General features: G+C 38.9%; 1 protein-coding gene across 2 annotated transcripts in view; it reads left to right on the forward strand.

Moving 5' to 3' along the window:
- Positions 1-617: 617 nt before the first annotated feature.
- The window catches only part of itga2.2 (integrin, alpha 2 (CD49B, alpha 2 subunit of VLA-2 receptor), tandem duplicate 2), a 33,683-nt gene continuing 18,157 nt past the window's right edge, over positions 618-16,143 (forward strand). The window contains exons 1-5 of one of the 2 annotated variants that reach the window (XM_060895416.1): positions 618-752; positions 7,803-7,926; positions 12,496-12,605; positions 15,247-15,338; positions 15,456-15,570. In XM_060895416.1, the coding sequence (XP_060751399.1) occupies positions 704-752; positions 7,803-7,926; positions 12,496-12,605; positions 15,247-15,338; positions 15,456-15,570 (490 nt within the window). In that variant the 5' untranslated portion in view covers positions 618-703. The remainder of the gene's footprint in view (positions 753-7,802; positions 7,927-12,495; positions 12,606-15,246; positions 15,339-15,455; positions 15,571-16,143) is intronic. The other variant, XM_060895417.1, reaches the window with a different exon arrangement.

The raw sequence follows: 16,143 nt of genomic DNA on the forward strand, positions 1-16,143 counted from the left end.
ATGATAATGAGTAATATATTAAAGCTATGAAAATAAATAACTGACGTTAAATGATTGATCCACAACACCAGGCGCTATTTATACTTATTTATCTAATTAATTATGATTTTTTTTTATTGTTTATTTGGTTGGTTTTGTTATTCTAACCTCTATAATGATGATTACATCGTATTTAGTTATGCTGTTATTATCTTTTAATTATAATTACTAAGAGACTGTAAAGCGTGATATATATTTATTTGTTTGTTTAACTTATTTTAATAACAATACACCATACATGAATCTTTTATACAATAAAATCTGTTTTTATATGTTCACATTTTAATTTCTTTCCCATGATATAATATATTTAGATCTATATAATCAGATTATCATTGGCTGGTTCTTAGTTTGTTTGTTTGTTTGTTTGTTTGTTTGCTTTTTAAAAATGATTAAAATCAACTTTTTATTCATTCAATTTATGCAAATTCAGCCGGAGAACATTTGCATTAGTCGGATCGACGCCAGACAATCTGGCAACCCTGCCACAATATAATTTTTGTGAGCGCACAAAGTCGCGAGTGGATAAATTGTTGTGATTGGCTGAAGCCACAGCCGTTTCATCGGTTTGTGATTGGCTGAATCCACCTACGGTCATTAATTATTCATAAAGCCTCCTCGAGCGCCTGCGGGAGAAAAGTTAGCGGGACTCCTGAGCGTCAACATGGAGCTGAAGAAGCGCGCGCTGCTGCCGCTGCTGCTCATCTTACAGGGTGAGTGTTAGTGCATTAACACTGCATGGTTTTATACCACACAACATTCCAGACAAAAGACCCAGGTCTTACACTGGAATATGTGCACGTGACAGGGTTTAGATTAAAAGGTGGTTTATCCACCTGTGCTTAGGATAATGAATGTGTGCAGTCGCGCGCGTGCAGACAGAGGTGTGTGTGTGTGTTTCATAATAGTAGAAATCTGGAAATGTGTGTGTGTATATATATATATATATATATATATATATATATATATATATATATATATATATATAGCCCACTTGTGACGTCTATTACCATAATACATGGTAATATGTGTGTGTCTGTGTTTGTGTGTGTTTGTGTGTTTCATACTATTAGAAATCTGATATATATATATTTATATACATGTGTGTGTGCAGTCGCACGCGTGCAGACAGAGGTGTACTCTGTGTGTGTTTCAACAGTTTAATAGTAATTTAGAAGTGTATATATATATATATATATATATATATATATATATATATATATATATATATATAAAATGTATAAAAGATGCCTGTCATGTCTGTTTTATTTCTCACGAATTGATCAAATTCAATCCTATTAAACTCTTTATCATACAAAAATAAGCGTTTGTAAAGTACCTGTATGTCGGTGTCAGACACACTTTATTATGTACACACTTTATGTTCAGTAACTTTGACACGCCCTAAAGTCATTAACATTTGGACTCGCGCTAAACTGAGAAACTGTGGGGTACTGTTGGTCATGCAGAGATAGGAAAAGTAGTATGTATATATATATATATATCACAAACTAATGTGAAATTAATTGTGTTATCACAATCGTTTCCATAACAAATCATGTTGTAAGAGGGCGGAAGTTTGTCTGGCCAAAAATAATAAAAAAAAAATTCCCTTTGCTCACAGCACCACAATTTATTTATTTATTTATTTATATTTGTTTAGTTGGTTAGTTATTAAATGTTATTATTTCTATTAAGACCTGAGGCAGCTGAGTTGGGCAACACACACCAAAGAAAATGGTTATATATTGACTTTTTAATCTATTTTGTATGAATCAGTGACTGGAGGTTGGTGAATGGTGCAGGATTATTGGTCATTGGGGAAAAATGGTCATCATTGATGGGAGGCATGAACTTGTTAACATGACAAGCTTGTAGAATGAGAGACTTGTGAGAGAATGACTTGTTTAGCAGATGTTCCTTATTATATTATAATGATGTTCTCTGTACTGTACGAGGAAACACTTCATCTTAAGAGGAACTCTTCAAACTCTTCACTCATAAAGAGGAACTCATCATCGCAGCAGGACACAGAGGGTCATATCCCTAACATATCACCTCACTGCTCATTTGTTATCAAACAAACTGATAAAATAATATAGGGGGGACACAAACATATGCCCTGGTGTTTGTGTACTCAAACATGTGGTGGCTGTAAAAGGTCCAGACTTCTGCTCTAAAGTGGGTTAGTCGGCTTATGGCCATAAAGCAGCCAGTGAACTGGAACTGTATTGGAACAGAATGAACAGCACTGAACTAACTGATCTCTCTCTCTGTCTCTGTCTCTGTCTCTCTCTCTCTCTCTCTCTCTCTCTCTCTCTCTCTCTCTCTCTCTCTCTCTCTCTCTCCCTCTCTCTGTATCTCTTTCTGTCTCTCTTTCTGTCTATATGACCCCATGCCTGACCCTTCCATTACATTCCCCTCTCTTATATTTTGAATTTCATCTCAGCTCTCATCTCTCTCTCTCTCTCTCTCTCTCTCTCTCTCTCTCTCTCTCTCTCTCTCTCTCTCTCTCTCTCTCTCTCTGTCTGTCTGTATCTCTCTGTCTGTCTCTCTCTCTCTTTCTCTCTGTCTGTCTCTCTCTGTCTCTCTCTTTCTCTCTGTCTGCCTCTCTCTGTCTGCCTCTCTCTCTCTCTCTCTCTCTCTCTCTCTCTCTCTCTCTCTCTCTCTCTCTCTCTGTATCTCTTTCTGTCTCTCTTTCTGTCTATTTGACCCCATGCCTGACCCTTCCATTACATTCCCCTCTCTTATATTTTGAATTTCATCTCAGCTCTCATCTCTCTCTCTCTCTCTCTCTCTCTCTCTCTCTCTCTCTCTCTCTCTCTCTCTCTCTCTCTCTCTCTCTCTCTCTCTCTCTCTCTCTCTCTGTCTGTCTGTATCTCTCTGTCTGTCTCTCTCTTTCTCTCTGTCTGCCTCTCTCTCTCTATTTCTCTCTGTCTGTCTCTCTCTGTCTTTCTCTTCTTCTGTGTTTAAGGGTCTCTTTGTTTAACAGCCATATCTATCGTTCTTGGCCGTTTTTTTTTTGTTCATCTTTCTCACGTGATTTTTTCTTCCTCTGCAAAACCCACAGGCTGTGGTGTGATTCTGAAAGCTGAGAATATTCGTGTGTAATACAGACAAGCGAATCGTTACTGTTCAAGACAATAATCTGTTAGTGTTTAAATGTAAAGATGTCGAAAGCTGATAAATCATCAGAATGTCTTCCGTGATGTTTTGAAGAAGAAGAACATAAGAAAGTTTTACTGAACTTTACCTAAACTCGATGTGGACGTGTATCGTTCATTAAAGCTTGGTGTAGTTCGGATGTGTACCGATATTTTCTTTACTTAAAGGATGGAGGATCTTCTCTCTGATGATGTTGCGGACGCGGCACACGGCTGATCTACTGATCTCTGGTTTTAAGTCTGTTGACTCTGATGTGGTTTGTTGATAGCTTGTGTAACAATGCTGCCTTTCATAGACGTTGAGAGAAATGACTGCTCCAGATCGTGAACTTGTTGGTGTAGTATCCGGCTCTCCGGTATCTCTGCGCTCTGCTTTGCCTTGATACTTTTCTGAAATTTCGTGCTGGTTCCTGGCCTGAGGGATCATCCTACAACTGAACAACAGCGTGGTTCAATTTTAACATCCTGTCAGAAAGAAATGCTACCAGTCACAGGAAAAGAGGCTACGTTTGTTTCTAAACGATTACTGATCCACCCTAGGAACAGCGACATCACATCCTGTACTTCAGCTTATAAGGTTCATCACAAGCTCTAGTGCTCTATAGTCCTGAAAACATCTTACCTGTTCTACACCCTCCTGCTTATTTCTGTGTGTGTGTGTGTGTGTGTGTGTGTGTGTGTGTGTTCACATTTTCTCCCCTATTTGGTCTTGGTGAATTCCCACCAGCTCTTCTTTATCATAAGACAGCAACCAACCAGGGAGTCTTAAGGACATGTTAATATTTATTTATACACAGCCGATACGCCTACATGAGTTTACGTCTCCTGCTGATATGATTGGCCGTGGAGAGAAAGTACACGCCCTTTCCGGGGTTAGTCCGCGTTGCAGTGGATTGTCTTGCGCTAAATTCCTGTCCTCAGACGAGCACCAGAACTAGCGGGGGTCAAGATTTTTTTTTCTTTGAGCCCAGTGTTTTGAAGACATTTACCTCAGAAGACGTGTTGATTCGTTGCGACGCTTCTTGAGGAGAAATATGCCGTGAAGCTCTCCCGCGGCGTGAGGAAGAGGTGGACAGTTGAAGTGTCCAATGGAGTTATGAGATTTGTGCTCAAGCTATTTTCAAGACTTTAGATTGGTCAATAACTTGTAAAAATAACAGACCCACGTGGGGACTGACCAATAGCATCGATATGTGAAAAAATATGAAATTGACCAAATTTGGACATACGAGGTTTCCGCCCGACAGCGACAATATCTTGGATATCAAGAGTTGGGACACTTTCTACACATCAGGACACTGATGACTTCATTTCCAGTGACATCACATTCATTTCCTCATCAGTCGATAAAAACCCGAACGTATCAAAGATTTCAGTTTTATATTCTATACGTCATATAAGTGTGTAACTTAATCGCACACCTTTCTGTCACGGTGCTTCACACAGGATCGCAGGTGTGGCTTCTAGTCTGTCAGTCCTAGCAAAGGAGGCGTGGCCTAAGCATCTGTAATTCCTTGTAAAAGAGGCGTGGCCTTTGTATCTGTCAGTCCTAGTAAAAGAGGCGTGGCCTTTGTATCCATCAGTCCTAGTAAAGGGGCGTGGCCTTTGTATCTGTTTGTCTATATTAAAGAGTTGTGACTTCTTGTCAGCTTTAATGAAGGAGGTGTGGCCTATGCATCTGGATTTAAACCTATGCATCTGGACCTAAACCTATGCATCTGGACCTAAACCTATGCATCAGGACCTAAACCTATGCATCTGGACCTAAATCTAGAACGTTATATAAAGTTAATCTCTAATATATTAGTAATGACTTGAGACCTACAAGAACTGAGAGAGAGACAAATCCGACCTCGGACATATATGATCCAGGATGCTTGTTAATGCCTGGTGTGAGGAGGACTTAGGGATTTACATCTACATGATCTCTTCATGATGGGATTAAAGTTCTGTTGCGTCACTCAGGAGCCCCTAAAAAACTATCAAAAAACTTCTTGAAGCTGAATTTAAACCTCAGTACTGAACATTTGGTTTGTGCTCCTGCTTTCCTGAGCTTAATTCTCCTTCCTGTAAACTACTTTTACTTCACTTTAAGCTTTCACATCAACTTTACTTTACTTTATGAGGACACAAGGACAGGATCAAACCTGTCAGACGTCAACATGTTGCTGGATGTGTGGAATGTCTCTGAAGGCTTCCTATAATCTGTGATATGTGATTTGTGTGGAAGGTGATAAAGGGATGATTTTATTTTCCTTTCCCCTCAAATGAACTGGATTAGCCAGGACATGCTCGATGTCTGCCATTCTTTAGTTTTGCTCCAACAAGTAATAGAGGATCTTTTTCTTTTATTTATAATAACACTGTTTATGACTATAATCTCATTAAAAAAACAAAAAAATAGCTTTTATATTAAAAGAGTAGGAGAAGATGCTGTGATTGGCACAGTGCTAAAGATGATGCTACCGCCACCATGCTTCACGGTGGGGATGGTGTTCACAGGGTTATGAGGAGCCGCACTACACAATGTAATGTAGGTTTTTAAATACAGAAAAAAATGGTTGTTTTTAAATATAGACATACGTGTGTGTGTGTGTAATCCTTACGATTCCATTTTTCCGACACAGCACGTCCACGCGCATTCGTAACCGTGTTGGGATTTCCAAACTTCCTGTTTTATCTTCCAAGGAATTGTTTAAATTCTCTCTTCATCGTAGAGACGTCTAGACAGACGCGATGTCCCTCAGTGAAGCGTGAGTGCTGCGGGAGGAACGATAAAGTAAACAGTTTCATTTTTGTGGCTCGTGTTTATTCCTGTGTTGTTTTCAGAGGCGATCTTCGGGAGAATGCGATGTTTGTTAGGAGAACTGCGGCTCGAGAGGAATTTATTATGAGGAGAGAGACTGAAGAGTGATGCAGAATTCAGTCCAAACTATAAAAAGTGTGGAACATATGAGGGACAAAAGTCATCACATGCTCAATGAGGCTTTTATGTTACGTGATAAATCTGAAAATATGTGTGAAGAAAAACCTGTATAAAATAATTACAGTGATACCTCGAGATACGAGTTTAATTGGTTCCGTGACTTTGCTCGTATCTCAAATCGCTCGTATCTCAAAGCAATTTTCCCCGTTTAAATGAATTGAAATCCCATTAATCCGTTCCAGCTCGCAAAATTCCACTCCAGTTGTTTTGTTTGTGTTCTGAATATGAAAAATGTTCAGTACCTGTATTTATAAATGGCAAATATTGTATAAAAACATACAGTAATAAAAGAGTTACGGAAGATTGAGGGAGGTGTAAACAGGAGGAGGAGTTAGGAGGAATTACACTTTCACTTTCGTTCACTTACTCGCTACTATACACTCTTAATTCTACTTTACACTTAAATGGAACTTAACTAAACTTCATTTAGAGCGCGGAGAGCAGCAACTAGAAAATAGAATAGACCCCCGTATAACAGAACCATTAATCATGTATAGAGTTAAAAATAGGAAAGGAAAATAATAAATGGATAAATAAATAATTAAATAATTAGAGAGAGAGGGAGAGAGAGAGAGAAAAATATGTGGAGATTTATAACATAAACTGGTACAACGAACACAGGTTCCGGCACGGTGGAGTCGGGGTTGTAGGAGGGAGTTTAAATTGCAGCAGCAGCGAAGCGCTAGAAAGCGGCTCGATGAATGGGAATTTAAATGGTCGGGTAATATGGATGTCGTAACCGGATTGGTGCGCGTCGTGGACCGCTGATTAACAGCTGATGCACGCTTGACGACGTGGCCTGCCAGAACTAACGCGATGCTTGATTTCTCTTAACTTAACAGAACTTAATTGCTACAATTTCTGTTTTCTTTACATTAATTTTGCTTAATTTTCTTCATCGCTTTTCTCTTCACTTGTTTTTGCCTTTTTTGTCACTCTTTCCTCACTAACATCTGCCGGTCGTTTTAATAAAAACCTGTTCGGTCTGCATATCAGATGCGGTGTAGTCGCACAAGTTCAGATTTTTTAACGGATCCAATGCTTAAAACGGATCCGAACATTACAGATCCACAGACGGTCGGCACCTCACGCAGCGCCTTTGCGACTCTCCATAGGAAATGAATGACTTCCTGTTTATCGGCCGTCGTTTGTCGTGTGCAGTGGAAAGGCGTCTTTAACCGAGTGAGACGCGGGAAGCTTAGGTGGGTGAAACAGGGCACACGTGGTTGTTGGGGAGCTTTGTTTCAGCGGCGGCGGCTCGGATGCTCATATCTCAAAAATTTGCTCGTATCTCAAGCCAAAAATGTGGTCGAATCACAGCTCGTATCTCAAAAAATTCGTATGTCAAAGCACTCGTATCTCGAGGTATCACTGTATAAAGCACTTTATAGAATAAAGATTATGCACTGTAGAGTTGAATTATTTTATAGACTGATGTTGTGTGTGTGCGCGAATGTGTGTGTGCATACCGACAGGTTGTTTTATGCGTTTTAGATCTTGTAAAATGTGTGTGTCTTTCTACAGGATAGTTTCTGTGATGTGTTTGTGTGTGTGCAGGATAAGTCTTGCACTTTGTGTCCATGTGTCTCATGTAACTGTGTGTGTGTGTGCAGGTTGGTGTATTGAACACTCTCAGGGATTTAACGTGGGAACATCAGGAGCCAAAATATTCTTGGGCCCAAAAATCGATGAGTTTGGATACACAGTGCAGCAGTTCAGCAATCACCAAGGGAAATGGTAAGGAGTGTGTGTGTGTGTGTGTGTGTGTGTGTGTGTGTGTTTTATATTCAACAGTAAATTACATATTTGTGTAAGACTGAATGCTGTCTCTTTTGCCTTCATCGGGCAAAAAATACAGATCCTATGAATATGTAAATTAGGGATGGCCCCCAATCCATCATGCTCCACCCCTTCAGGAGAATTGGTACTTTATCATCTGCATTCACAACTAACATGTTTGTATATCATACATATTTTATATTCAAGAAGCAACACCCACTTTACTGGAACCAGCAGATACCAAGACCACACCTCCTAATTTAGCACTGCCACATACACAAGCCACACCCCCTTCATTAGCCCTTATAGACCACACCTCTTTTGTTTGGATTGACAGAAAATGAGTCACGTTTTTTTCATTGGGATTAATAGTTACAGAGGCCACACCTACTTCATTAGACGGACAGACACATAGGCCACGCCTACTTCACTGGGACTGACAGATATACAGGCCATGACTCCTTTATTAAACAAGAATTCACACCTCCTGAATCAGGAGTAACAGCTGCTTAGGCCACTTCTCCTTTACTAGGACTAACAGATGCTTAGGTCACAACCACTACATTTAGACTGACAGGCAAGAAGCTACACCTCCTTAGTTAGGACTAACAATCACAGAGGCCACACCTTCTTTCTGTGACTGACAGAAGCCTTCTTCATTAATACTGACAGGCACATAGGCCACACCTCCTTAGTGAAGACTGTTAGGCACATAGGCCACACCTCCATCACTAAAACTGTGGAACACAGGCCACGCCCTCTAATAACAAAAACTAGTTGCTGAAGATTCTAAAGCATGCCTGTATAATTCAGTACAGATATTTTTTTACGTCACCTACACACACACACACACACACACGCACATTCACACGCTATACAGCGGCACTTCCTCCTGCACTTCCTGTGTTGGGGTGTAGTGTCCGCAGGCCATAGATCCCTGTGGAACACGGTTTCTCTGGAGCTTATCTGAAGAAAAACGGGTTCCTTCCGTTCATTTGCTGCACAAACAAATGCAGACTCATGACTTGCTGTGCTGTCAGTTCCTAATGTGCCAGAGGATGAGGATTTTGCATGCAGAATGGGAACAATAAGCAAAATAATATTCATAACAGTAAAACTTGCACGTCCCTCCCTGCACGTCCAGGCTTCTTTGTGTCACTGTAGTTTTAATAGTAAAACTACAGTTTAATAGTAAAGTTTTAATAGTAGATTTTGGTTGGCTGATGTTGGCTGATGTTTTTTCAATGGCAGTTTTCACACTGACCTACAAGCGCAAATTAATGATTATTTTTATAAAGTTCAGGTTGACGACAAGGCAACTTGAAGTTCAGTGTATAAAAAAAGAGTTTAGAGTTGGTTTAATTTACTACTACTTTGCTCAGACTGACACAGAGGCCACGCCTCCTTCTTCAGGACTGACAAACCTGCTACAGAAAACACCTGTGACAGAAAAAAAGGCCACACCCCTGCCCCTAGGACTACTAGAACTGACACAGAGGCCACTCCTCCGTCCCTGTGACTGACACAGGGGCCACACCTCCGTCCCTGTGACTGACACAGAGGCCACACCTCCGTTCATGTGGTAGCCTAGTCGTTAAGGTATTGGGCTACCAATTGGAAGGTTGTGAGTTCGAATCCAGGTCCACCAAGCTGCCACTGTTGGGCCCCTGAGCAAGGCCCTTAACACCTCCGTCCCTGTGACTGACACAGGGGCCATGCCTCCGTCCCTGTGACTAACACAGAGGCCACACCTCCGTCCCTGTGACTAACACAGAGGCCACACCTCCGTCCCTGTGACTGACACAGGGGCCACACCTCCTTGCACATACAATAGAACTTGATTTTCTCCATAAACACCTTTGAGTGTACAATGAAATAAAAACTGAATAATGTAAATGTAATTGAATCTTTCATACTGTTTCCTGTTGAGTCGTTTACAATAAACCAGCAGTTACAGAGGAACATAATACAGGACATTTGTTGTTTTTGTAAATATTAATATTATATTAAAAAAAATAATAATATATATATATATATATATATATATATATATATATATATATATATATATATATATATATATATATATATATATATAGTCCTTATATAAGAGTCACCTCTACATGTGGTTGTGACTTCAACCTCCATTTATGGAACTTCCTGGTTTATCTTTACTGAAAATAGTCTGTTATTCAGAGTCATCTTGAGAAGCCTGGCTGTTTATAACCCCACCGTCTGGCCTCAGTAAAATTTCAGACCACTTCCTAGCAATGATGCAACAATCTCACCTCCGACTGTTTATTAAGGAGAGAGAGTCACATCCTGTTTCTTCATTGGCTGGAGCTGATGATGTTGTTCTTTTGAATAAGCTGAGTGTAACTCTGACGCACACATACCACACACACACACACACAGACACACACACACACACAGCATGTAGAGGCCCAGAGCAGGAACCAGTCTGTACCAGCAGCTACACAATACACATCCCGGCCCTCAACAGAACATAAACACTGATAAAGAATCCTAGCGGACTTTGATCTAACAAAGTTAATAACTGTAGCTGATACGTTTTATAACTATTATGTTACACCCTACGTAGTGAGTGTATTTAGTGATATTCTGTTGGTTTTGTCCTGAATCTAAAACGTTTTTATCTTAAAATGTTATAAAATAACAACGTTTCCTGTGAAATCCTGTGGACATGTAGGAAAGAAATCTCTGAACCTTTATGTACCTTTGTGTTTATCTACTCTGACACCAACATTCAGAAACTCGTTGGTAAAAACTAAGTAGAAAAGAAGTTTCTGAATCATCAGGAGAGTAAATAGTGTAGGAGGAAGTGACCTCAGAGAAGCAATGTTTTCTGTTCATCACTCTGGGAAATGGTTATAAGTCCGTCGCCAAATTCGTCAACCTACCATGAGAAAAATTTAGAGCCTTCAAGAGCTGCTCAGGAGCGAGTGTGCCGCTGTGTCACGGGACCCTCAAGCCTCTGGAAGAACATTCAATCTTCCTGACGGGACGATCAGAAGAAGATAGAACAAGTACGACTTAGAGGAAAAAAGTCGCTTGTCCACTGAGAGAATGTGGAAGCAGAACTTTGCAAATGTCTATCTGCAACAGACCACAAACGATCTGGAGCAATATTCTTTGGACTGATGAGAACAAGGTGATGGTGTAATTGTTCATGTCAATGTTTGTTTTTTGTTTGTTTGCATGAAAGTTAATAAAATCTGCTTCTTTTGCTCATGTGGACCAGATAAATGTCTCTAAGCTCAAAGCTATTATTAAAAAAGGCCTTTTACACACACCCCCACACCCCCCCACCACACACACCCACACACACACACACATACACATCTGCACCTATGTTATTGTCTCACTAGTTCAGCTCTGCTGCACAGCTTCTAAAAAGATGATGCAGCAGTGCAGTGTTTATTTATACACACACACACACCGCACACACACACACCTTTTTCAATAATGAATATTTGTTGACTGTGTTTAATCTTCTCCTCACTATACAGAAGGAAATTTTGGAGCTGTTTGTTTGTTTGTTTGTTTGTTTGTTTGTTTAGACAAACACACACCTTCACATTCATTTTGTATATTTATTTATTTGTTTGTTTACTAATTTGTTTGTTTTTTGTTTGTTTGCATGAAAGTTAATAAAATCTGCTTCTTTTGCTCATGTGGACCAGATAAATGTCTCTAAGCTCAAAGCTATAATTAAAAAAGGCCTTTTACACACACACCCCCACACACACACAGGTCATTACAGGTTGCAGGTTGTTTTTATACATTCCAATCCAGTGAAGATCTCTGAACAGAGTGTGTGTGTGTGTCTGTGTGTGTGTGGTAAGGCCTTTTTTAATCACTAGCTTACAATCCTTCAATTACTGTAAACATCAGATACAAGATTCTTAGGAGGACAGTAGTACGATATCAGATTAAAGTAACCAACTTGCTGATACACACACACACACACACACACACACACAGGATGTCCTCATGAGATTGGTGGTACTGGTGTATAGTAATGTGTAATGTGTTTAATGGTTTGATGGTGTGTAATGGTATATAATGGTGTGTAATGGTGGTTAATGGTTTGTACTGGTATACAGTGGTGTGTAATGGAATGAAATGGTGGTTAATAGTGTGTAATGGTATATAGTGGTGTGTAATGTTGTTCAATGGTGTGTATTGTTGATTAATGGTGTGTAATGGTATATAATGGTGTGTAATGTTGTTTGATGGTGTGTAATGTTGATTAATGGTGTGTAATGGTGTTTAATGGTATATATGTAATGGTGTGTAATGATGTTTGATGGTGTTTAATGGTATATAATTGTGTGTATTGGTGTGTAATGGTATATACTGTAATGGTGTGTATTGATGTGTAATGGTATATAATGGTGTGTAATAGTATATAATGGTGTGTAATGGTATATAATGGTGTGTATTGGTGTGTAATGGTATATAATGGTGTGTAATGATGTGTAATGGTGTTTAATGGTGTTACAGGTTATTAGTGGGAGCTCCTTGGAGAGGCTACCCCCAGAATAGAAAAGGAGATGTGTACAAATGTGCGATTGCAGGACCTACGACTACCTGCGATAAACTCAACCTACAGAGTAAGTTAAAACACCTCACTTTACACTCAAGTGCATTTATAATGTTAATAATAACAACTGGGGCATTAAAGTATTCAGTATTAATCACAGTTTTCTAATAAACATTGATTATTAAATATAAATTATTGCAATTCAAATAGGCCAATAATATAAACTGCAATTCATATATTACTGATGATGCAACTAATAATAATGATAATCAGAATAATAATTAGAGAGCAGTATCAGCAGCATTAACACCATTTTAAACTGTTTCTACACTTAAAATGCAGCTCAAAGCTCTGAGTGTGTGAGTGTGTGAGTGTATGTGTGAGTGTGTGAGTGTGTGTGTGTGTGAGTGTGAGTGTGTGATGGAGTTTCCCCTCCTGATTGTGAAATTCACATTGTATTGTTTTACTCCAGCTCAGAGGCCCCATCGGGTGACGTAATACTGAGCCAAGCCTGGAAATCTTTTTTTTTTTGGTTGTTTTTTTGTTGGTTCTTTGAGGGAAAGATCTTTTGTTCCTCACCCTCACCATCACGTAGCTCAGAGCTCCACAGCAACTCCTGCTGATGTTTATAAAGGTGTGGTCTACTTCTGAACAAATCATAAAACAGGAAACCACAGACATCTACATTATCATCGTGATTTTAAAAAACATCCATAAAAAGCAAATTTTTAGGCGACCTGACCGCAGAAAGACCCGAGGAGCCGAGCACTGGACGCTACTGGATTATAATCTATACAAATAAATACATCATTTCTCTGCTTTTCAATTTTAATATTTGTTTATAATCACTGTGGTTACGCAGCCTGCAAAATGTTATCTAAAAGCTTCTAACACATTATCAAACATTTAGCTACTTAGCTAACAGACTTTGTTATCTAGGCTCTATAACCCATTATAACACAATGAACTGCTTATGAGTATTTATACAGTATTTTATAGGCTCTATAACACATTATAACACAATGAACTGCTTATGAGTATTTATACAGGATTTTGTAGGCTCTATAACCCATTATAACACAATTAACTGCTTATGAGTATTTATACAGGATTTTGTAGGCTCTATAACCCATTATAACACAATGAACTGCTTATGAGTATTTATACAATATTTTGTAGGCTCTATAACCCATTATAACACAATGACCTGCTTATGAGTATACAGGATTTCGTAGGCTCTATAACACATTATAACACAATGAACCGCTTATGAGTATTTATACAGGATTTTGTAGGCTCTATAACACATTATAACACAATGAACTGCTTATGAGTATTTATACAGGATTTTGTAGGCTCTACAGTATGACACATTATAAAACAGTGAACTGCTTATGAGTATTTATACAGGATTTTGTAGGCTCTATAACCCATTATAACACAATGAACTGATTATGAGTATTTATACAATATTTTGTAGGCTCTATAACCCATTATAACACAATGAACTGCTTATGAGTATTTATACAGGATTTTGTAGGCTCTATAACACATTATAACACAATGAACTGCTTATGAGTATTTATACAGGATTTTGTAGGCTCTACAGTATAACACATTATAAAACAGTGAACTGCTTATGAGTATTTATACAGGATTTTGTAGGCTCTATAACCCATTATAACACAATTAACTGCTTATGAGTATTTATACAGGATTTTGTAGGCTCTATAACCCATTATAACACAATGAACTGCTTATGAGTATTTATACAATATTTTGTAGGCTCTATAACCCATTATAACACAATGAACTGCTTATGAGTATTTATACAGGATTTCGTAGGCTCTATAACACATTATAACACAATGAACTGCTTATGGGTATTTATACAGGATTTTGTAGGCTCTATAACACATTATAACACAATGAACTGCTTATGAGTATTTATACAGTATTTTATAGGCTCTATAACACATTATAACACAATGAACTGCTTATGAGTATTTATACAGGATTTTGTAGGCTCTATAACCCATTATAACACAATGAACTGCTTATGAGTATTTATACAGGATTCTGTAGGCTCTATAACCCATTATAACACAATGAACTGCTTATGAGTATTTATACAGTATTTTGTAGGCTTTATAACACACTAGAACGCAATAAACGTCTTAGGAGCAGATAAACAGGATTATTTAGGCTCTATACCAAATGATCTTAGATCTAACCCTTTACCATCATTTATACAGGATTAAAAGGTTGTATAGCATTAAAGTGCACTGAACTAATTAAATGGCAGCTATAATATTGTCTAAAGCCAAAATAATGTTATAAACATGTTCTTAACACATGATATATATATTAATAACCCACATACACACACATCATTATGCAATTAACCACCAGATTCATAAGAAATCTAACTGCCAAATATAAGAAGCACATTCAGCTCTGCAGCTCAATCTTTCCATAAAAAGTGTGTGTGTGTGTGTGTGTGTGTGTGTGTGTGTTACAGCAGGAAAGCATTAAGAATTGAAGTGCGGGGTCAGAATGTCGTAATGATGGCATCCTGCTTTACAGTTAACAAAGAACATTCGTCCACTCGGCGGCCGGATGCTGTGATCTGTAACGGATGGTGACTGTGATCTATTTATGCCACATGCCATTCGTTTAACTACTCGTTTGTTTTTCTTTCTGTTTTTCAGAAGACATCGACATAAAAAACGTGCAGAACATCAACGTTAACATGAGTCTGGGTCTGACCCTGATTCGAACCACCAAAAACAACGGATTTATGGTAAATATGCAGCTGGAATGCAGCAGCACATGAACTGTACAATGTGGTCTTTATTTAGCGGACAGATTAGTTACGTGTGTGTGTGTGTGTGTGTGTGTGTGTGTGTGTGTGTTTCAGACATGCGGTCCTCTCTGGGCTCAGAGTTGTGCTACTCAGTATTTCTACCCCGGAGTGTGTGCAGAAGTGAGCGCTCTGTTCGCTCCGCAGCCGGCCTTCGCTCCTGCACTGCAGAGTACGGCTCGGCTTTGATCTCATCCCTTGCTCACGTTCTTCTCCTTCTCACGTTCATGCTCACGGTTTACATTAAGAGTTATTTCTGTCTTATCTGACTCCTGGCTCACTTTCTATACATATAACTGCTATCACATGATAACGATCGGCCGTAACATTAAAACCACTGACAGGTCAGGGACTGGTATGTATATTAGGCAGGAAGTGACCAGTGAAGGTTAGACAACTGGGTCAGAACATCTCCGAAACATCAGGGCTTTTAGGATGTTCCTGGTGCAGTGGTTAGTACTTTAGTAAACTCGTCACAGATTACAAATCCGTCAAATCTGGCGCATTAAATCCTTTAAAACCGTGAACGTAAGACACGCAGGCGATTACACCGAGCTCAGGATTTCGTCCGTGTCATTTTGATCATATACAGATGATGAAACCATGTTCTTCACGTTCTCCAGGATCTTGGTGCTACCTAAAGACACAGAGCTACATACAGTAATACATCACAGGACTAAAATAATTAATACATTAATATAAAGTGCAAGAGACAAGAAACGGTACAATAAAATACAAGACAGAT

The sequence above is a fragment of the Tachysurus vachellii genome, chromosome 20, assembly GCF_030014155.1.
Source record: "Tachysurus vachellii isolate PV-2020 chromosome 20, HZAU_Pvac_v1, whole genome shotgun sequence".
Taxonomy (NCBI): domain Eukaryota; kingdom Metazoa; phylum Chordata; class Actinopteri; order Siluriformes; family Bagridae; genus Tachysurus; species Tachysurus vachellii.